Below are 22,735 nucleotides of genomic sequence, written 5' to 3'. Positions count from 1 at the left end.
ATTGTTTCCAGAGTTCAGGGGTGACGGTATGTAAGGCTTCTCGGCATAAAGCGTTAATTGCTTCCATACCTCTACCATTTTCTAATGTGTTAGCCATATTTGTTTTTGCTATTTTCCCTTTTACGTAAGCCCAAATGAGCTTGATTGGATTAAGCTCGCTATGGGCCACTGGTAACCAAACAAGCTGTACATCTGGTCGAAGTCGTTTAGTCAGTTGTTCCAGCTTCTTTGCTTGTGCTTGTTGTTTTAAGGGGCCTAACATCGAAGGTCATCGGCCCTCCAGTTTCTTTACCGGTGTTTGAAAATAAGGCCTGGCAAGGACAATCAGCTCTGATTTAGTTTATTTGTTATAATCGTCAACTCCAGGTGGTAGTGAAATATTCTTTGATGTTATCCAGGATATAATTTCAGGTTTCAGCCGTGACATGTTCGGGTTTTTAGATGAAGGATCGACCATCGTATGATATGGAGCTTGATCTATAACGACAGCCGACTTTTGAGGCAATAAACTCAGGACTTTCGTGAACCATTCTTCATAATGAGTCGAGTTCATCTCTTTGTGGTAATCACCACTGCCTTTCTTGCCAATAAAACAAAGTTCTGCACCGTCAAGAAATCCTTCTTCACTTCTGATGTGTAAAATTATGATGCGTTTCCCAGCTCCAGATGGTGTTTTGAACCCTCCACGCCATCCATAAATTTGCTGAATGTACCCTCTGTACAGATTATAGTTGTCAAAGTTGTTTTCTAAAGCTTCAATCACGCTTTCTTGCCACCCATATTTCATAGTATGGTTCTGTGCGCACCACGTCTCGTCTGTAAAGAAGATCTTGTAGCCCTGTGCTCTTAAGTCTCCAATTCATCTAAGGTAGGTATGTCGGGAGGCAGCAACTGTCACAGATTCCATTAGCACTGGTTTCCTGTTTAGTTTTTTGAATCGGAATCCCAAGCTTCGAACTACATTCAAAAGCGTAGAAATTGACATATCAGGAAAATCCGGCATATTTTCTAACAGTTTCATGCGGAGGCTTTTAATTGTGGAAAATATCTTATTCATAGAAAAATCGTGCATATTTCTTCCTATTGTGCCCAACATAAAATCATCGAGATAGATTTTCGGACGCCCCACTCTCACACACTGCTTCTTTCTTGACCTGGATGACGTATTTCCATCATTCTCCTTTGAAGCGGCTCCTACTCTCTTCAATGACGACAACGATAATCGAAGACAATCTGCCACCTTCTTGTACGCAGGAAACCTCTTGTCCCCTACTTTTCCCCCCTCACATTGAAAGAAACAAATAGCACTCAAAATCATTGCAAGTTCACCCTCTGATAACGGCGGTCTCGGAGGCATCTTGAAGTGACGTGGCCAACATGCAGAACATAGGACAACTGAAAATAGCCTGCGGATAAACCAAGGTCATGGGCATTCCGTTGCACAACTGCCCGGGGCGAGTGTACTGTGTTCGTTGCGCGCGTGATTACTACTGAACGGAGCAACACTGCGCCCGTTTTCACCACCCGGCCTGCTGTTAATCACACGGTCCGGCGTACACAAAACCTCCTTTCAATATTACTCTTCATAAATTCGGTACCAAACTGTACGGTTACACTTGTTGTAGTTTCTGATATCCATGACTGAGTGCTTCAAAACAAGCCCATGTTTGCTGTTGTACGTTTATCCTGGGCTGAGAAAGAGTTGCTTTAGGAAAATGATAAAAACTTTTTTCGGGATGGTTGAAAAAAATTGTAACTTGAGTATTACACTACAAATACATATGGTTATAACATATAAAAATTGCATTACCATCAGACAAGTAGTTTTCCTTGTATGTATTCCTAAGTGAGCGCTTCCTAGAGAAGAAGCCAAAAACCCGGGCGATATTTATTACAACCACAAATAAAAAATATTTAATGAACGTCGAAAACAATGTGTCTTACATACGCTAATGTAGAATTAAACAAGGAAAATATTGGTATAACGCGCATTGCAATAGGCCTATTGGTTCATTTGTAATTAAAGCCTAAACTCGAGTGTCCATAATAAAAAATCCGACAGTAGTGTCTGTAATACTAGTTGGTGGTAAAAGTTACGAACACGAACATCACAGTAATGATTGAATAACTGGTCCAAATTTCCATCTTTGACACTATTGATTTTTATAAATTTGTGATATCTATATACAAAACATTTAAATGCAAGCACATAACAACCACATTTCTTTGATTCTTTCGTTTCCATGATTGGCATTTTTCTGCTACTGTATTAGTCACTTTCCATTGGTCCCAACTTAAGGCATATTCTAACAATGTATTGGTTTCCCTGTCATTAACACCTTTATATATAGATGTAATTTCTGGTCATTTGCATTTTGTTTTTTGGATGACAACACTATTTTCAAAATTAGTTACGAGGGCCATCCGGAAAGTAGTACCAGTTAGCGTCGCATGAAGCAGTGACGACTCGGGTAGCCGCTGGGCAAGGTCTGACCATGTCAGTGGCTTGTCTGCTGCTCTGTGCGAGGTTGTGTGACGCTAGCATTGCCTGTGTTGTGTCTGTGATCGTTTAAAATGTTCAAACAAATTGAGAACCCCACTAATTGTGAAGTGAGGGCCGTGATTAAATTTCTTAATGCACGAAACGTTCGACCTTGTGATATTCATTGCCAATTAACGGAGGTGTATGGAGACAATGTGATGGACGAGTCGCCTGTTTGGCGCTGGTGTCGCAACTTCAACCTGGGGAGGGGGAATACGCACGACGAGGAGCGCTCAGGGAGACCATCTATCGTTACAGATCAACTGCTGAGCGCAGTAGACGAATGCGTGAGGAACGATCGGTGCATCACAATTTATGAACTCTGTGTCAACATTTTCCTAATGTGTCTCGAACAATTGTTCACGAAATTGTCAAAGACCATCTGCATTACCTATTCAAAAATCTGTGCAAGGTGGGTCCCTCGCATGCTTACAGAGGAGCACAAAATCAATCGTATGGCTGCAGCACTGACGTTTCTGGGACATTATTCCGATGGAGGAGACTCTTTCCTGACTCTCATCATTACTGGGGATGAAACGTGGGTTTGTTATGCATCACCTGAGAGTAAACAACGGTCAGTGGAGTGGCATCATGCTCATTCACCAACCAAACCAAAAAAATTCAAGACAGTTCTGTCCACCAGGAAACTCATGGCAACTGTTTTCTGGGATCGCCGAGGTGTATTGCTCATTGATTTTATGGCCCATGGAGACACAATTAATGCTAATGCGTATTGTGAAACATTAAAGAAATTACGGCGGGCAATACAAAATCGACGGCGAGGTCTATTGTCTACAGGTGTCATTCTCCTTCATGACGATGCCAGGCCTCATGCAGCTGCGATAGCACAACTTTTGCAGCATTTTAAGTGGGAAACCTTCGACCATCCCCCGTATAGCCCAGACTTGGCCCCTTCAGATTTTCATCTCTTTACGAAGCTTAAAGACTTTCTGGCGGGAAAAAGATTTGACACCGATGAGAACTTAAGCGAGCCGTGACTACGTATCTCAATACGCTGGCGGCGGAGGACTATGATGCTGGAATACAAAAACTCGTCCCACGTTATGACAAATGCCTAAATTTGCTTGGAGATTATGTGGAGAAGTAGTGTAAAGTATGCTCTTTCCAATAAAAATGTGTATATTTGTTCATATTTACTCCTGTGTCTTTATTACGCAAACGGGTACAACTTTTCGGATGGCCTTCGTACTTACCACTCAAATTGATTTATGCAGAAATCTTTACTGTTCATTCCGTTTCCAGATGCCATTTCTTTCAAAAATATAGTTCTGGGAAAAACTTGGCGAACGGAATGGAATTTGATGGGGACCTATTAATATTAATGGGGCTTACAGAAGAAGGAAAGTAGAACTGGCTGAGTCAGCAAAGAGGATGAAACTGGATGTACTAGGAGTAAGTGATATTCGGGTAAGGGGAGATAACGAGGAAGAGATAGGAGATTGTCAAGTGTACTTGACGGGTGTTAAAAAGGGAAGGGCAGAGTCTGGGGTAGGGTTGTTTATCAGGAATACTATTGCACACAACATAGTTTCTGTTAGGCACGTAAATGTGCGAATGATGTGGTAGATTTGGCAGTTGGAGGAATTAGAACAAGAATTGTCTCGGTGTATTCACCATGTGAGGGTACAGATGAGGATGAAGTTGATAAGTTTTATGAAGCAATGACTGACGTAATAGCATAGTGCTAATGGGCGATTTCATTGCGAGAGTTGGAAATAGAACTGAAGGATACAAAAGGGTGATTGGTAAATGTGGGAAAGATATGGAAGCTAATGGGAATGGGAAGAGTTTCCTGGACTTCTGTGCTAGTATGGGCTTAGCAGTTATGAATAAATTCTTCAAGCATAAGGCTATTCACCGCTACACATGGGTGGCTAGGGGTACCAGGTCCATAATAGACTATACAGTGGTTGATCATGTTGTTAGGGCCACTAGGTAAAAGTTGTATTTTTCAAATTTGATAAGACACAATTAAACTTCACTGATATACATTTAATTAATCTAAAATTGACTTTTGACAAACATATTACACAATTTTACATTTGAAATGTTAATGGAAATCATGAAAAACTAAGGAAATTGGGAAAATCTAATATTTTGTAACACCTCCCTTCGCAGTAATTACCGCTTGGACTTTATCTGGCATACTACAAATGCATCTGAGCCAGCTATTTTTAATTTCATCATCATCATGATGCCACACATTGATTAGTCTTTTGATCAGTTGGATCTTTTCGTGACATTATGAGCACAAATTTTCCTCTTAATTAGCCCCCAAATGTTCAGCAAGGAACTGTAACATATTTGGCGCCTTTCTCAATTCTTGACCAGAGTTTACATTATTAGGCTTCTTAATGTAGGGCTGATTGTTGAATTTAACTATAGAAATGTGTAATTAATAATATCCAAGCATAAAAATAAGCAATAAGTAAACACTTACACGAGAATGATTCAAACATAAATTCTTTCAATTTTTACCTAGTAGCCCTAATGATCCCCGGGTTCAATTCCCGGCCAGGCCAGGGATTTTTACCTGCACCTGAGGGCTGGTTTTGAGGTCCACTCAGCCTACGTGATTAGAATTGAGGAGCTATCTGACGGTGAGATGGCGGCCCCGGTCTAGAAAGCCAAGAATAACCGCCGAGAGGATCCGTCGTGCTGACCACACGACACCTCGTAATCTGCAGGCCTTCAGGCTGAGCAGCGGTCACTTGGTAGGCCAAGGCCCTTCAAGGGCTGTAGTGCCATGGGGTTTGGGGGCCCTAATAATATGATCAACCACTGTATATCTTAACAGACTTCAAATTCACAAATTCTGTTAGGAATGTACGGGTTTTTCGTGGATTTTTCGATGATGCAGACACCTAACTGATCTGTAGTGAACTAAGTATCTCTAGGCTTAGAATAGAGAAAGTGAAATCTGTCTGCAAACGAATAAGGATAGAAAATCTCCAGGACGAGAATTATTAGACAGAAGTACATTGATATTATTAGTGTGAAGTTTCCAACAGTGGACAGTAAGCAGGTTCAGGATATAGAAAGAGAATGGGTGGCATACAGGGATGCCATAGTACAAACGGCAAGGGAATGCCTTGGAACGACTCTGTGTAAAGACGGGAAGAGCGAACATCTTGGTGGAATGGTGAAGTGAGAACAGCATGTAAACGTAAAAAGAAGGCTTATCAGAAATTGCTCCAAACAAGGGCCGATGCAGACAGGGAATTGTATGTAGATGAAAGAAACAGGGCAAAACAAATAGTTGTTGAATCCAAAAAGAAGCCATCTACGTACAAATCCCTGTCTGCCTCGGCCCTTGTTTGGAGCCATTTCTGATAAGCCTTCTTTTTACGTTTACAAGCTGCTCTCACTTCATCATTCCACCAAGATGTTCGCCTTTTCCCATCCTTACACACAGTTGCTCCTAGGCATTCCCTTCCTGTTTCTACTATAGCATCCCTGTATGCCACCCATTCACTTCCTATATCCTGAACCTGCTTACTGTCTACTGTTCAAAACTTCTCACTAATCATATCCATGTATTTCTGTTTAATTTCCTCGTCCTGGAGATTTTCTACCCTTATTCGTTTGCAGACAGATTTCACTTTCTCTACCCTAGGCCTAGAGATACTTAGTTCACTACAGATCAGATAGTGGTCTGTATCATCGAAAAATCCGTGGAAAACTCGTACATTCCTAACAGATTTCCTGAATTCAAAGTCTGTTAAGATATAGTCTATTATGGATCTGGTACCCCTAGCCTCCCATGTGTAGCGGTGAATCGCCTTATGCTTGAAGAATGTATTCGTAACAGCTAAACCCGTACTAGCACAGAAGTCCAGCAAACGCTTCCCATTCCCATTAGCTTCCATATCTTCCCCACATTTACCAATCACCCTTTCGTATCCTTCAGTTCTATTCCCAACTCTCGCATTGAAATCGCCCATTAGCACTATTCTATCCTTGCTGTTAACCCTGACCACGATGTCACTCAATGCTTCATAAAACTTGTCCACCTCATCCTCATCTGCACCCTCACATGGTGAATACACGGACACAATTCTAGCCTTAATTCCTGCAACTGACAAATCTACCCACATCATTTGCTCATTTACGTGCCTAACAGAAACTATGTTGCGTGCAATGGTATTCTTGATAAAGAGCCCTACCCCAGACTCTGCCCTTCCCTTTCTAACACCCGTCAAGTACACTTTATAATCTCCTATCTCTTCCTCGTTATCTCCCCTTACCCGAATATCACTTACTCCTAGCACATCCAAATGCATCTTTGCTGACTCAGCCAGTTCTACCTTCTTTCTTCCATAAGCCCCATTAATATTGATAGCTCCCCATCGAATTCCATTTCGTTCGCCAAGTTGTTTCCAAGGAGTCCCTTGCCTGTCAAATGGGAGTGGGACTCCGATACTCCCATAGGTCCGAGGCTTGTTTAAAGTGTTCTGAGCTCGGTAAATTCATAAAGCAGGATGCTACCCTACTTGCACATAGTCCAAGTGAGGATCTCTCCTCTAACGGGTTATGGACCACCGGTGAATTGTATAGTCCTAGCCGCCTGAGCACAAGGAGGGCCACGACTCGGAATAAGTCCGAGATGCCCACTCCCATTCCATAGCAACTGGTATCCCGACTCTCAGGACCACTTACTAGGCCACTCAGCCATTGCCCATGGTTCACGAACTAGGACGTGACTACAGTAATCCACAAACATGAACCATTATTCAAATTTAATTTGTGAAATAAAATACACACACAAATATCATATAAATCCTACCTCCTTCCCTAATCATTTTCATTAGAGGTATGTGATACTACCTTTGAAAGTTCAGGAAGTTCCTATTCACAAGCCTGCATTCGTATCGCAACTCATGTTATGGCCATTCCAACCTTGTGTTTTTTGCGCACGTACCTCACAATTTCATGTTGGACTTCTTTAAAGCATCCTTGCTGTGCTCCAGTGAATGCCTTTCTTGTAGAGTATGCATTTGTAGACTACCTTGTCTTCATGCTAACGTCAAGCATTGGTTTTAGTTATGCCGTATTTTCCTGTGGCTGCGCAATTATTTTTCAGTTCTGCGTGTTTAATAACCGTTAACTTAAAATTGGCACCATAATATAGACGAGAACCCATAGAATATATGCCGGCAATACCTGTTCCCCTTGTCTCTAGAATACTACCATGCATCATGAAAATATTTTTGCTGACTATAAAACGGTTACTTTCATTAAGTGTCATGTACAGGAGACATGTTGTAACTGTCACTGAATAACCTTGGCCCTTCTAAGAATTCTGTGGGTTGCATCCTTGCTATTCCAATTCGAATGATACTTCTTGCGCAGCTGAGGCATGGAAGTACTTTATGGTTGATCTTGCAATTAGCTCAAGAGAGTAGGCTTAATGTTTTGATGCCATTCTTCGGATTTGTAATGGCTAGTAGAATGTCATTCTATTTTCCGAGAACCAGTGAGATTATTCAGAGGCACTGTACAATCAACTGCTGTGGCTTGCAATGTATAATAAAGACTCTGATGTTGAAGGTAGTTTTTTTGTGTGGGTGCGTGCGCGCGGGAGTGGTTGAAGGGAAGCAGCGTTGTTACCGTGGTAGCTGCCAGTGGTGTTTGTTACTGTTACGTCGTGGCTGCAAGATGACCCTTGATTTTTCACGTGAAATTCTGATAGAGAAAAATGTTGTCTTGGATTCTAAGAAATATGGTAATAAGGATGCAAAAGAAACAAAGATTCATGATTTCAGATTTTTATTCAAGCAGGGTAGTGTTATTGTAAATTCATTTATTTTCAGTTGTTACATTTTGTGTACAGTCAGTGTTACTAAAAGTAATCTTGTTCATCTTTCAGCCTCTAAACAAAAATTTTTGACATTTCATGCTGTTTACACTTTTCCAATGAGTTCCCTGAAAAGTGTATAAAAGCAGTTTTCATTTATATGTATTTATATCAGCATAGTAACCTAGGTATTTGTTATTGATAAACATCAGGTACAGTAAATTGTGGTTACAGGGAAGTTTAATTAAAATTCCTTGTTATGGAATTTTACTTTAATAAAAATAATGATGCAAGTTCATTAGGACATTCCGGTGTAATTTGCAACATGAAAGTTGAATCTACTGCAACATTGCAAATTTTGCATTTTTTGTACCTTACCTTGTCATGTTTTTAACTCCTTTAAAACAAATTTATTTTTATTTATGTACATATAGTTGTGTGGAACTTTGCTTAGAACCATAAAATTGATACAGCAATATACTGGCAGAGTTTCTGTGATATTTTTACATGTATCTTATTAATTTTTGCTATCATTTTTAGGAACTGGAGTACTGTCAGGCTGTAGTATTATCAGTGTCGGATGAAGTTGGTATTAGAACCATCATGGATCAGTTGATGGAATCTACGCGATCTGACAGTGTAGAAGTGCGTCGTGCTTCTGTAACCTTGCTGTGTGCATTCTGTAGACATACCCATGCAGACTACTCTCAGTATGTACCACAGTTGTTAAGAGGACTGATCCACCTCTTCACAGACTCCAATAAAGAAGTACTGCAAATGGCATGGGAGGCTCTCAGTGCTGTAACAAAGGTATGTTATTGGATTTGTTTGCCTGTGGTACTAGTCATATTGTAATAGTGTATAACCCTAATTTTGCTCAACATTGATTTAGCGTGAACCTTCATTTAACGCAAGAAACTTCAAGTCTCGAAAATTATTCCACAATCGCAATGTAATTTTACCTTAGATATTAAATCAAAATCTCTTTTATTTGCAAAAGAGGTGCCTACCTCAGTGGCAAATGGTACACTAAAATACATTATTGTCAAGCACTAAATTTTAAATTAACAAGAGAAGAAGAAAATTTTCTTATTATAGGGTAATGTACATAATATTTAGCTTCTTACTCATGTACATAGATCACTTTTATTGCCATACTTATATTTCCATTTACTTTATTACTTACTGTGTTCTCTTTATGTATTGCTTATTTTTTCAGTTTGTATCTTACTCTTTCATTATGACTTTGTCTCTTTCTCATTATCTATACGCTCCAAATTTTATTCTATTTTATTTGTTGATCTCTGCTTTCTTTCTTCATTATATGTTGTCCAAATCTGTAATTTTTAGCTTATCTTTGATTTTATGATAGAATAGTACATTTCTTTTATATATGTATTATCTGTAGATCAATTATGTGGTTAAGTGTAAGAGAGGGCCACGAGCCCTAACTTCGCCACTGCTAAAGTCAATAAATAAATAAATAAATAAATAAATAAATAAATAAATATTATATAATTTATGCTAACAATTCTTTCTATTAAACACACAGATCATCCTTAATAAATTTATATTGTTTACAGAATTCTACTTATATCTCCTGTACTTAAAAAAATAGTCAACTCGTATACAGTATGTGGAATTACTTCAAATAATACTATTCAACTGCTATAAGATTAAAATTTACATGGCATTTATTTATTTATTTATTTTTTCACCCATTTTGGAACCTAAGTAGCATAATGACCTGCTGCGTCTTAACCAGAGCCCCTTTTGCCACCACTTTTCTGAGTTCCTGAAGGGCCTTCACCGCTATTGTAGCGGTCCCAGGGCCCTCGGAAGTCCCCACTGTACTTTACCCCTACAGGTAGTCCCCTACTTCGGCTGTCCAAACTCCATAGACCAGGGGATGGAATTAATTTATTCACACACATTTTTTATTTACAATGACCTGCACTGGTCAAATGCCCTCTAACATTTCATTTATTTTCTCTGTTGTGTTTATTGTCTTCTTGAATATCTGTACAGATTTTGGAAAAGGATCAAACACTACCCCTGGTAAAATGTTCCACTCCTTCACGCCCTTCCCAATGAATGAAAATTTACCCCAGTCGCTTCTGCTAAAATTCCTTCTAATTTTATACTTGTGGTCAGTTCTGCCAATATAATTATTTTCCAACTGAAGCCTGTCACGGATTTCTCCCCATGCTTCTCCGGTATAGGCTCTATATAAACCTGTAAGTCTAGTTTTCTCCCTTCTCTTACTTAAAGTTTCCCACCCAAGTTTCTCTTACATTTCTGATACACTACTTTTTCTCCTGAAATCCCCTGTTACAAATCTTGCTGCTTTCCTCTGTATAGCATCTATTTCTTTTATTAGGTATTCCTGGTGAGGATCCCAAACACTGTTTTCATATTCCAATAATGGATGAACCATGCTTAAGTAACTTTTCACTTTTAATTCTTTGTTGTATCCTTTAAGTAACCTCATTATGACATGTAACGATCTGTATGGTTTCTCAACAATGCCATCAACATGACTCTTCCAGTGCAAATTACTTTCAAATCTCACACCTAAGTATTTGCACTTGCCATCTTTTGGGATAACTACCTCATCCAAAGTATATTCAAATTCAGTTTTAAAGCTCCTGTTTGTAAATGTTGTAACAGTTTATTTGCCTCCATTAACCTTCATATTATTTTCTTCAACCCATTGTTGGATACTCTCAAGGTCCCTTTGTAATTCTGAACAATCCTCAGTGTTATATATTTCCCTATAAACAATTGTCATCTGCATACAATCTTAATTTTGATGTTATATTGTTCCCTAAATTATTTGCGTATATTAAGAAAAGTAACGGACCGATCATACTACCCTGTGCAATTTCCTTCCAAACTTTCTCTTCCTGTGATATATTACTTCCTACTTTGACTTTTTAAACCCTTGAATTTAGAAATGTTCTTATCCAACGTATAACCCTTACGTCCAATCCTATTCCCTCCAATTTCTTTAATAATATTCCATGTTCCACTCTATCAAAGGCTTTGGAAAGATCTATGGCTATGCAATCTAACTGGCCTCCTGAATCCAACTGATCTGATATGTCCTGCTGAAATCCCACCAGTTGTGCCTCACAAGAAAATTTCTTTCTAAATCCATACTGGCTCCTCATGAACCAATTTTTATCATCACATATCCCTCTGATGTACTTTGCTATTAAACTCTCCAGTATTTTACAAACTATACTGGTCAGGCTGATTGGTCTGTACTGCTCTGGTTTCTTTTTATCACCCTTTCTTTATAAATTGGTATTATTATAGATTCCTTCCATTCTTTTGGTATTACACTATTATTTATAACATAGTCAAAGAGAAATTTTAAATAAGGCACTATGTACCACCCCATTGTCTTTAATACCTCCCCAGTAATTTGATCACTTCCTGCTGCTTTTCCTTGCTGAAGCAGTTGGATTTCTCTGAAAATATCTTCATTTGTGAATGAGAAGCTTCTTGTTTCCCTATGTGTCTCTCCCTCTCTATCTTCTGTTACGGTTTCCTACTCCTGACAATCTTCTACTGAATCTCTGAATTCCCTACTAAATAGATTTGCTTTCTCAGTATCTGTTGGATAGTTTTCATCCCCTTCTCCCACCACTGTAGGAATTTGGATTCCTTTTCCTTTTTGATTCCTAATATATGATTACAGCTTTTTCCATTTCCCTTTGTGGTCATTACCCTCTTGAAGTATGCCATTCGTATAATTCTCTTTTGCTTCCTTTTTCACTCTATTCAGTTCCCTCATTGGCTGTTTTCTAATTTCTCTATTCTTCCTACCCTCTTTGATTTTCCTGTTTACTATTCTACATTTTACTTTTAATTTTCTTAATTCGCTTGTATAATAAACAGGGTCTGGGGTCATTTTACCTTTCTTAACAAGTACAAATCTCTTCTCTCCTTCCCAAATGATTCCTTTAAATTTAGCCCAAAGTTTATCCACATTACTCCCTTCACTTAAACAACGGAATTGTGATTTAAGGTACGTGTATTTCACATAAGGGTAGAACCTGCACTCAATATTGGAAAATTGTTGAAATTCTTAAGTATATATTTCTGTTCATTGTCGTTATGCAACCTTAAGAACCTATGAAAAGATGCCATAGGATTTCTAAGGGTCAATAAAGCCAGAAATGGAATTTTCCAAGTGAAGGCGCTTAGCACAAAAGTGAGAAGTTATGTATGTGGAAGCCATTACTTTGCAGATTTGACTTAGTTAATCTGTAACTGTTATGTTCTTTGGTCTGTCGAAAGTTTGATTGAAACAAAATTTAGAAAATACCTGAAAAAGAAAACATTTAACATATTATACCTGAATAAGAACCAGTTAATTGAAAATAGAATGACACGTTTTGTTCTTGAAAGAACATCAGATTGTGTCAAATCACAGCTTTTTAAAGGGAAGTTAATGAATTTATTAATATTATTAAGAATTGTAAAACCATTTGTTAAAACCTGTCTACTCTTCTAATATTGTTGAAATATTATAATTTATATTAGTGAAGAACTCGTGGTGGTTCTCTCTTCACCGGTCGACCAGATTGAAAGTGAGAAAGCACGCTTGCATATCCAGTGCAGCTATTGCAGTATACGAATGTTCTTGAATAGCTGCCGTTGCAGACCTAGCTAAGCTGAAGACTGATGCTGCCGCTCAGTTCAAACAAACATGCCGCTTCACTTGCATGTACATGGTTTCGTTTGCACTGTTGCATTATAGCATCAGTTGGTGTTTTGTTATGTGTTGGGTGAATTATTTAGCTGGGTGGTGTTTCAGTTAAGTCTAAGCCAGTTTAAGTTTAGTATGACCGCAAATAGCAAAACTCTTTCTCTCACAGAGAATACAAACTTGATTCATGAAGTGAGAAGAAATGCAATTATCCCTGTCAGTGAAATGGCTCAACGTCTAGGACTGGCAAATTCTTTTAAGTGTTTTCGATATCAACACAAGAATGAAAATCACCAATTATGACAAATTCTTCATTATCAGGAATGTTGAAAGATACAGAGAAAATTCTGGTTCAAGAAACGCAGTGTGGTTCCAAAACAAATAGGGGAAAATAATGTTAAATCAGCCTATGAAGAAATGTAATTGATGTTCTTGATGGGGTATTTATAAAAATGAAAGCATCTGTGATGTCATGGAAACTTGGGCTTATTCGGGGAATAGTGGGCTTGAACCCCATAGTCAGCAGTCCTGAAGACGGATTTCCTTGGTTGCCCATTTTCATACCAGGCAAATGCTGGGCCTGTACCTTAAGACCATGGTTACTTCCTTCCCATTCCCAGCTTTTTCCTATCCCTTAATCGCCATAATACCTATCTGTGTAGATGCAGTTTAAGGTAAATTGTAAAAAATTATGGACTTGTAAGCTTTAAATGTTAGCTGAATTGGTTCAAGAAAGATATGGAATTACTTGCAGGACATATTGTGGAGTGTGTGCTACAGTAAATGATGAAACTCTTGAACACTAGAAAGAAGAGATGCTTCAACCACTCTTGCAAGGCTTTGAACCTCGGAATATTCATAATGTGAATGAAACTGGCTTGTTTTACGAACTTATACCCTCTCATATCTTCGATGGTAAAGGAGAAGCCTGCCATGATGGGAGAATGTGCCAGCCGAGAATTCTTTTACGCAGCAGTGCAGATACCATGTACAGTCTGGATCTCACCGTAATAAGGAAATTCCAGAAGCTGCATTGCTTTAAGAGTAGTGTTGTGCTGCCATGAATGTATTACAGTAACAAAAATGCTTTAGATTCATTCAAAATAATTTTTACGAACTTTTGATTTTCGAATGGGTGCAAGAAGCCAGAAGGTTCTTATTTTTATGGACATGTCTCTTGTTCGTCTAGCAGACTTACAAAGGAACTATCGATAAAATCGCATCGAAACCAACAAAGCAATTTTGCTGAGAGGACGAGGAAACTCTAAAATAGCAATGTACAAAAAGCTGCCATTTTGAACTGGAAAGTGTCAATCTTGATACAAAATCCGTATGACAATGCAGCTACTGGACAACCGTTGCATCTTGCTGACTGGTGCAGCGCACAGCGGAGTGGAATTGCAGTTATGCGAGCGGGGAGAATGAACTGGCAGGTTACCGCATGCCAAGGTCACTCCATTGTTAAGGAATGAACATGAAACATGAATGAGGTGAATTAATCACATGACAAAAAAGTATTTTTGGCACCGCACACAACGGATATGCACTCTAAGGCCACATTGTTCTTTACAGTTTTCCTTACTTGTTTGAGGACAATATTTCGCAGCCACTTCGATCTTGGGAGGTCTCTCCATTGTGCAGTTGGTTGCGAATAATGTCCTTCAGTTAGGGGAAGAAAATTGAAAATGAATGAAGGGGAGAATTTTCAATATGCTGTTGCTGTGATAAACATCAAACTGAAAGTCTTAGCAGGCTGGCACAATATCTGTTAAATGGTTATACAAAGCCTTCAATTGCCGGAATAAAAACTTATCCAAAGGCTGCATTTACCCTGTAGTGCCAGAAGGAAGCTTTTATCACATCATTATAAGTAGTCAGGAATCCAACAGTAGCGAGCACTTGTCTGTTGCGAATGGGAAGAAGACTTTTTTAAATCAATACTCCAATTTCTTTTTTCTCATTTACCCTAATTTTGTGGCTGTTACAAATACATTTTCAGCATTAAACACTTTTTTGGAAACTCTCAGACCGTAAGTTCTAAATGCCCAGTATTGTAGTAGTAGTAGTAGTAGTAGTAATAGTAGTAAAAGATTATTCGTACATATACATGCCTAACAAGACCTATGTTCCATCCTGTTATTTTCCTGATGAACAATACAATCCCACACTCAGACTTTCCCACTTTTCCCACTTAACACCTGAATACCTTGTAATCTAGTATGTCTTCTTTGTTGTCTCCTTTTGCTGACTTAGCAAATTCTTCTTTCTTCCATGAGCCCCATTAATATTGATAACACTCCATCAAATTCCATTTTTGTCGCTAATTTGTTCGTAGATGTTTATCTTTATTTCGATAAACATCACAAACAAATTTTGTCAAAAAGAAGACCTGCATGATTGATGAGATCCTTAAATTAATGGAGAGGAAGAGGATAGCAAATCGTAACACTGATGAATATAAAAACATTAATAAAGAGGTCAGGAATATGGTAAGAGAAGCTAAAGAACACAAAATGCAGGAAAAATGTACTGAAATAGAAGCGTTACAACTAAAACATGACGGTTTCAACATTCATCCTAAAGTTAGGGAGCTGACAGGAAAATTCAAAACAAGGACAGTAAACAAGCTGGTAGACAGTGAAGGAAAAGTTATTGTCGACTTAGAAGAAATCAAACATACATGGAAGGGATATATAGAAAAACTGCTTCTGGACAACCGACCAGAGCCTCCACAGCTAAACTGTGAAACAGGACCAAGTATTCCAGTAGAGGAAGTATGAACAGCAATAAAGGTACAGTAGAACCTCGATAATTCGAAATCAGTTAATTCAAAATCTTGCCTAATTCGAAGCAGCTCTTGTTCCCGGAAACATGAGGTATGGTTCTGCATGTTATTTAAATCGTTTAATTCGAAATACGGATTATTCGTAATTGGAAGAATAATGTCGGCCCCGTTACTGAAATTCAGACTAATTCTAAACTGCCTTTACATTTTCAAGAAAATAGTATTTTACAGGGTAATTTAGATTCAAGATTTATCCGCGTCATGAAAGAACATGTCCTCCGGAACGTGCAGAGGTAACTTTGCACACTTTCACCTACTTCGGCGTGTCTACAGTGTGGTTCATATTTGCTATGTTTGAGCAGAATTGTAATTATTTTGTATTCGGTGATTTAAGCAATGCCACAACATCACTCGGCAGTGTGCGGAGAGGTAGAATCCGCGAACCCTGGCGATGCCGACAGTTGGCGAAAAAGCGTGGCTTATAGCCCATAATCAATTTGTACGCACCAAAAATTGTCAATGCCGATGAAACTGCATTGTTTGTTTGTTTTACTTTTTAAATGCTGAGGGCAAACGAACTTATGGTTTTAAAGGAGAGAATTGCCAGCCAGGAAATGTACTGTTTTGCTATGCAGTGCACACGGAAGCTAGAGACTTCCCTCCCCCATCATAGGAAAGTTCGAAAAGCCACGATGTTTTAAGGGTATCGGACACTTTCCATGCCAGTACATGACGTCTAAAAATGCAAACAGTACAATAATCCAAAAGATAAAGCATTTGCACAGGGGAGTCAGCATAATTATTCCTCGTCTTTGAATAGTGTTTTTCTTCCTTTTGTTGCGTGAGGTTATATTTGCTATTGTTTTATACAAGTGCATTATTTGAATAATGTAAATGCACCTCGTTGAATACATTTCTGAAATAGTGCTTTTCATGGCCTTTGAAAAGTTTAAACTGAGAATCAATTTTTGCATGCATTAATGGGTCTTAGAAGTGCCATGGCAGGAAATCTTACAAGTATAGTCACTGTACTGCTGTAATGTGGACAGAAGTGAGAGACCTTCTCTCCTCGTCATAAGAAAGTTTGATAAGTCGCAATGTTTTAAGGACATCGGGTACTTTCCATGCAAGCACAAGGCATCTGAAATGCATACAGTACAGTAATTCAATGAATAAAGCACTTGCACAGGGGAGCCAATATATATTTCTCCTCCTCTTTGAATCACGTTTTCTTTGTTTTGATTTTATTGCGTTAGGTTATGTTTGCCGGTGAGTTATCCAAGTGCATTACTTGAATACTGTAAATGCACCTTGTTGGATGCATTTTAGAAATACTTTTTTTCCATGGTATTTGAGAGCTGTAAACTGTGAATCAAGGTTAATTGCATGCAGTAACAGTTCTTAGAATATATTGTGACACCGCAAGGGTTGGCATTTCCGAAGTACGTGTTGGCGGTTATTTCAAAATCACGTAATTCGAAGTCCGATTTTTGCGTCCCAACGACTTCGAATTAATGAGGTTTTACTGTAATTAAAGAAGGCAAAGCCTCAGACCCAGACAACATCAATGCAGAATTTTTAAAACTTTTTAATGAAGACAATATGAAGTGGCTGAGTGCAATATTCATTCACAGATGAATATACAAACTCTATGAATATCAAATTTCACCTACACAGTTTGGTTTCCGAAATGCAGTTGGCATACGGGAAGCTCTATTTAGCATTCGGGAACTATTTCAGCGATGTAGATACATAAATTGTGATATTTATGCCTGTTTTATTGACTATTAGAAGGCCTTTGATAGAGTGCAACATCATAAGATGGGTGTACGACAGGGTTGTATAATGTCTCCATTGCTATTTAACATCTATTCAGAATATATCTTCAAGGAAGCACTGGATGATATACAAATGGGAGTGCTATTAAATGGACAATGGATAAACAACATTCGATGTGCAGATGACACTGTAATTTTTGCAGATAGTTTAGAAAGTTTACGATACCTCATAGAAAGAGTAGCATTCACTAGCCTTGAATATGGTCTTGACATTAATATAAAGAAAACCAAAATTATGGTCATAAGTAAAAAAAAAAAAATTATCCCTGCATGTCATCTGGTAATTGACCATAATAATGATCTTGGCACCATCATTAATAATCAATGGGATAATTCAGTTGAAGTGATGTCCCGCATTGGAAAAGCAAGGACTGTGTTCAACAAAATGGGAAAACTGTTTAAAAGTCGTGACTTTAACACTAGTTACAAAAATGAGACTCCTTCACTGCTATGTATTTTCTGTTCTCTATTACTGTGTTGAAACATGGACTTTCAACGAAGTCGCTCAGTAAAATATTAAGAGGCCTTTGAGATGTGGCTATACCGAAGGATGCTAAGTGTGTCATGGACAGATCATGTCACAAATGCAGAGATTCTTCGAAGAATGAGAAAAGATAAGGAAGTACTGACCACTGTAAAAATGAGAAAGCTACAATACCTCGGTCACATCATGAGAAACAGAAGCAGGTACCATCTACTGCAAGAAATCCTACAAGGAAAGATACCTGGAAAGAGAGGTGTTGGCAGGAGACGAATCTCCTAGCTAAAAAACCTCATAGACTGGACTCTCAAGACATCGGCAGAGTTACTCCAGGCAGCTCACAACGGAGAAGACACAGCCAAGATGGTTGCAGACATCCAGAACGGATAGGGACTAGAAGAAAAAGAAGTTTCCAATGAGTCCCTGGACTCCTTTACTCCCATAGGTCCAAGGCTTGTTTAAAACTTTGAGCTTGCTAGATAAATGTCCGGTGTAGTGCTAGTCATACCTTAAGATTTATAGACACCGTTGGATTGGATAGTCTATCCACCAGAGCACAAGAAGAGCTACAACTCTGAATAAGTCTGAAATGCCAACTCCTATACCGTAGTAACTTGTATCTGGACTCTCAGGACCACTTACTTGGTCATTCTACCATTGCCTTTGGTTAACAAGCTAGAATGTGACTACAGTAACCCGCACCATGAACACCAATTATGTTCAGAATTTGTGAGTATAATTTGTCCGGATGTATTTTTTCCTGTATTCACTCTTCGTTTTCTTGTGTTTGTTCATTACTTTTCTTTTGTAATCATTAGTGCATTTTTATTTATTCACTCATCTGTTGAAGCGTCTGGAGCTGTTCATTCATCACCAACTGAAAAACCCAAATTATTCTGAAGTAAATCCTGTTGTTTGTTTATGAGAAAAGTTAATGTTCGTTTAAACTGTATATTTCAGACATTGGATCCAACCCAGCAATCCACTCATGTAGGTGATATACGCCAGGCTGTTCGTTTTGCTGTCAGTGACTTAAAAGGTCAAGAGTTGCTTCCTGGGTTCTGCTTGCCTAAGGTAAGATATTGTGCTACTTTTGTTTTCATTGTAAGTTAATTGTGGAGTAAACTATGTTAGGTATAGGTGACAACAAGTAATCATATTATTCCATTGAAAAGTTGAAATATTGTAGTAGGAAGAGGGCCACGACTTGGAATAAGTCTGAAATGCTAACTCCTGGGAAATATGAGGTCTTTTTAGAAGCAAGGAAGGCAGCAGCCAGGACAGTAAGTTGGACCAGAAGACAGAAGATGAAGCAGGAATTGGATGAGATTGAGAGACTTTAGAAAGAACACCACCAGAGACTTTCTTGGAAAATTAAAACAAAATTAAAAAAAAAAAAAGAAAGCCTGGCAGGATAAAGGGGCAGAGAACTGTTCATAAGAGACAAGAAAGATAACTTGCCCGTAAGTGCGAAGGAAAGCAGTAGGGATACTGACAGAGTATTTCCACGACCTACTGATTTGTGAACCACGTGTAGACGAACTGGAACTCGGACTGGACGTAGAAGAGAGACAGCCATGACCTCTGACCAGGGATGAGATTGCGTACACCATAAGGGATCTGAAAAATAGAGGCAACCGGAGATCATGGAATATCGGTGGAGGTGATAAAATGGGCAATAGACAACATGACCCAGATCATTACTCAGATCTGTAGGATGAAGAAATTGCTGGAAGGGTGGAAGAATGCAATCATAGTACCGATACACAAGAAAGGGGACAAGAGGGATGCAAACAGCTATAGATGGGTTTCTCTACTCGAGGTTGGCTACAAGGTGCTATCCAGAATCCTCCTGTAAAGGGGACAGCAGCTAGACAGTACAATGGAAGATTACCAAGCAGGTTTTAGGAAAGGACGAGGGTGCTCAGAACAGATCTTCACTCTGAAACAACTGATAGAACACATGGCCTTGAAGAAGAAGACTGTGGTAGTAACCTTTATCAGAAGATTTTGAGATCAAGACCAGGGTCAAATGCAGAGATAGACTGTCACCAATGTTATTCAACATAGCATTGGATGAAGTTATCAGACAATAGAGGACAACAAATGAAAAGATGGTGAAACCAGACACATATAAGGGACAAGAAGGATAACAGAGCACAGAGCCTTGCCTTTGTGGAAGACATAGCCATGATAAGCGAGACAGAAGAAGATGCAAAGAAACAACTCAACAACATGAGCAAGATAGCCAGAGGGGTAGGGCTATGGATCGCCTTTGAAAAGACTAAAACTCCCAAAACCACTGGTGATTGGAAAAAACCAGAAGGCACCGTGCAGAAGGTAGAAAAGTTTGCGAACCTAGGAGAATATGGAACAGGAAGGAACAGGAGCAGTGACGGGATAAAAGGGGACGAGAAAGATGACTACAGACATTGTGACCAGAGAAGTGTTCAAGAAAAGAAACATCAACAGACTCAAAGCTCAGGCACTACAAGGGAATAGTGAGGAACACAGTGCTGTATGTGGCAGAGACAATGGCACTAGGAAGGTATGGGGCAGAGTAACTGGTGAAAAAAAGAAAAATTTCTGAGAAAGATACTGGGACCAAAAAGAGGAGGTGAAAGATGGGAATGAAGATCAAGGGATTAACTGTACCGAAACATGAGGACGATCTCTGAAGAAATAAAAATCTAACGATCACGATTTGCTGGACATGTGATCAGGATGGACATGGAGAGAATGACTAGAAGAGTATGGGAAACAATGAGAGGAAAGGCTGGAATTAAGTGGATTGTCAAACCCCAGAAGGACTGGACTGGACTGAGACAGGGATCAAGGTGGAAGGGACAGTGAACTGGAGAAATATACACCAACCAATATGCCAGAGCTCAGTGACAGAGAAAGGTACAGGAATAGGATAGCAAAGCACCAGGGGGGGGACAAGAGAAGAGGATACTGAAAATATCAGCTGAAGACCAGGGGAGGAGAGAGGATGAAGAGGTTCTGGGAGGAGAAAAATAAAACTGAAACCATGACAAAGTCCCTGTGGTCACTCTGTTTAAGTTTTTGTAGCTCTTCACTCCAACCTAAATGAATATGCTGTTATCCATCCATAAACATAATTTTAGTAAAATTCCTGTCATGAAATAGAATGGAGACAAGGGTGCACTGATAAACCAGAAGCCAATATATTGCTAGAATTGCAAAGGATCAAAACTGTGAGCAGGAGACATCTAAGAAGTGGAACATACTGCTGAATATAGGAAATATGTATTGATGAATAAATTTGCCATAACATGCATTTAAATATAAAAACAGCAAAAAATATGTAAATAAATTAAACTTATTTAGTTACATATTTAAACACAATTATCTGAGCTGTAATAACAGTGATACTGTGTGCAATGTGCAGCAATGAAGTGAAATTATTTCTGCTGTATTCTGTGCTTATAGAGGAGTCGGAATCTGAGGGAAACCAGGCGTATGGCTGTGTGGTTTGTGTCGTGTAGCTGTCAACTTGTATTCGGGAGATGGTGGGTTCGAACCCCACTGACACCAACACTGAAGATGGTTTTCTGTGGTTTCCCATTTTCACACCAGGGACTGCATCTTAAGTCCACGGTCGCTTCTTTTCCGCTCATAGCCCTTTCCTATCCCATAGTCGCCATAAGATCTAAGTGTGTAGGTGCAACATAAAGCAAATTGTAAGAATAAATTGACAATACAATACAATATATCAAGTAAATGATGTTACACATGTCTTGGGACTAGTTTCAGCCAGTTAGTGGCCATCTTCATCCAAATAAAAATTAAATAAATCATGTTATAACTCAAACATATGTATACCAGACAAAGACAGTGTTGTATGAATAATTATAACATTAAAATATATCTTTCTTCTTCATCCATTACCTTTTCCAGATTCTCTCTGGGTAGGGTGGTGTACGAAAGCCCTCCCCCTAACTCTATCTTTCCACCACTCCTCTTTTAGTACTTCATTGCTATAGACTCCTCTATTTGCAATACAGTCCACAACAGAGCTCCTCCGTCTCATTCTAGGTCGTTCCCTAGGCCTCTTTGCTGTTCTGTATCCATGAATGTTCTTCTTTGGTATTCTCACTCCTGGCATTCTAATCATGTGTCCAAACCATTTTAGCTTTGCTATATCAATCTCTTCTTGAAGTTTACACACTCCCATGCTTCTTATTTCCTCATTTCTTACTCTATCTCGTCTTGTCTTGCCCTGCCCTGTATGCTCCTCAAGAACCTCATTTCAGCTCCTTGTATCTTATTTTGTGCCTGGCCAGTTGATCTACTATGGTAATGGAGTAAACCAGACAGCCAGTGTCTCAACGCCGAGTATTGGGCGGCGGTAAATTGTCTGACCCACTATAAGGACCAACAGCTAAGGGCGGAGGAGTCCGTATAGAAGGGAAATGGGTCCCCAGTGGAGGAAATGCCACTGAAACCCCATATCAAATGTAGAGTCTGTGCTCTAGAGGACCGGCTACAAAAGGCGTCTGTTCTCCATGTTAGGAGCGGCCTAAAAGT

At 39.0% G+C, this 22,735-nt stretch overlaps 1 protein-coding gene across 1 annotated transcript in view; it reads left to right on the top strand.

Moving 5' to 3' along the window:
* LOC136864677 (stalled ribosome sensor GCN1) overlaps window positions 1–22,735 on the top strand; it is a 599,881-nt gene that overhangs the window by 459,687 nt on the left and 117,459 nt on the right. The window contains exons 33-34 of the mRNA XM_067141987.2: window positions 8,901–9,170; window positions 19,145–19,258. Coding sequence (XP_066998088.2) covers window positions 8,901–9,170; window positions 19,145–19,258 — 384 coding nt within the window. The remainder of the gene's footprint in view (window positions 1–8,900; window positions 9,171–19,144; window positions 19,259–22,735) is intronic.

This window comes from Anabrus simplex, chromosome 2 (genome assembly GCF_040414725.1).
Source record: "Anabrus simplex isolate iqAnaSimp1 chromosome 2, ASM4041472v1, whole genome shotgun sequence".
Lineage (NCBI taxonomy): Eukaryota > Metazoa > Arthropoda > Insecta > Orthoptera > Tettigoniidae > Anabrus > Anabrus simplex.
This window is presented reverse-complemented; position numbering and strand designations above follow the sequence as displayed.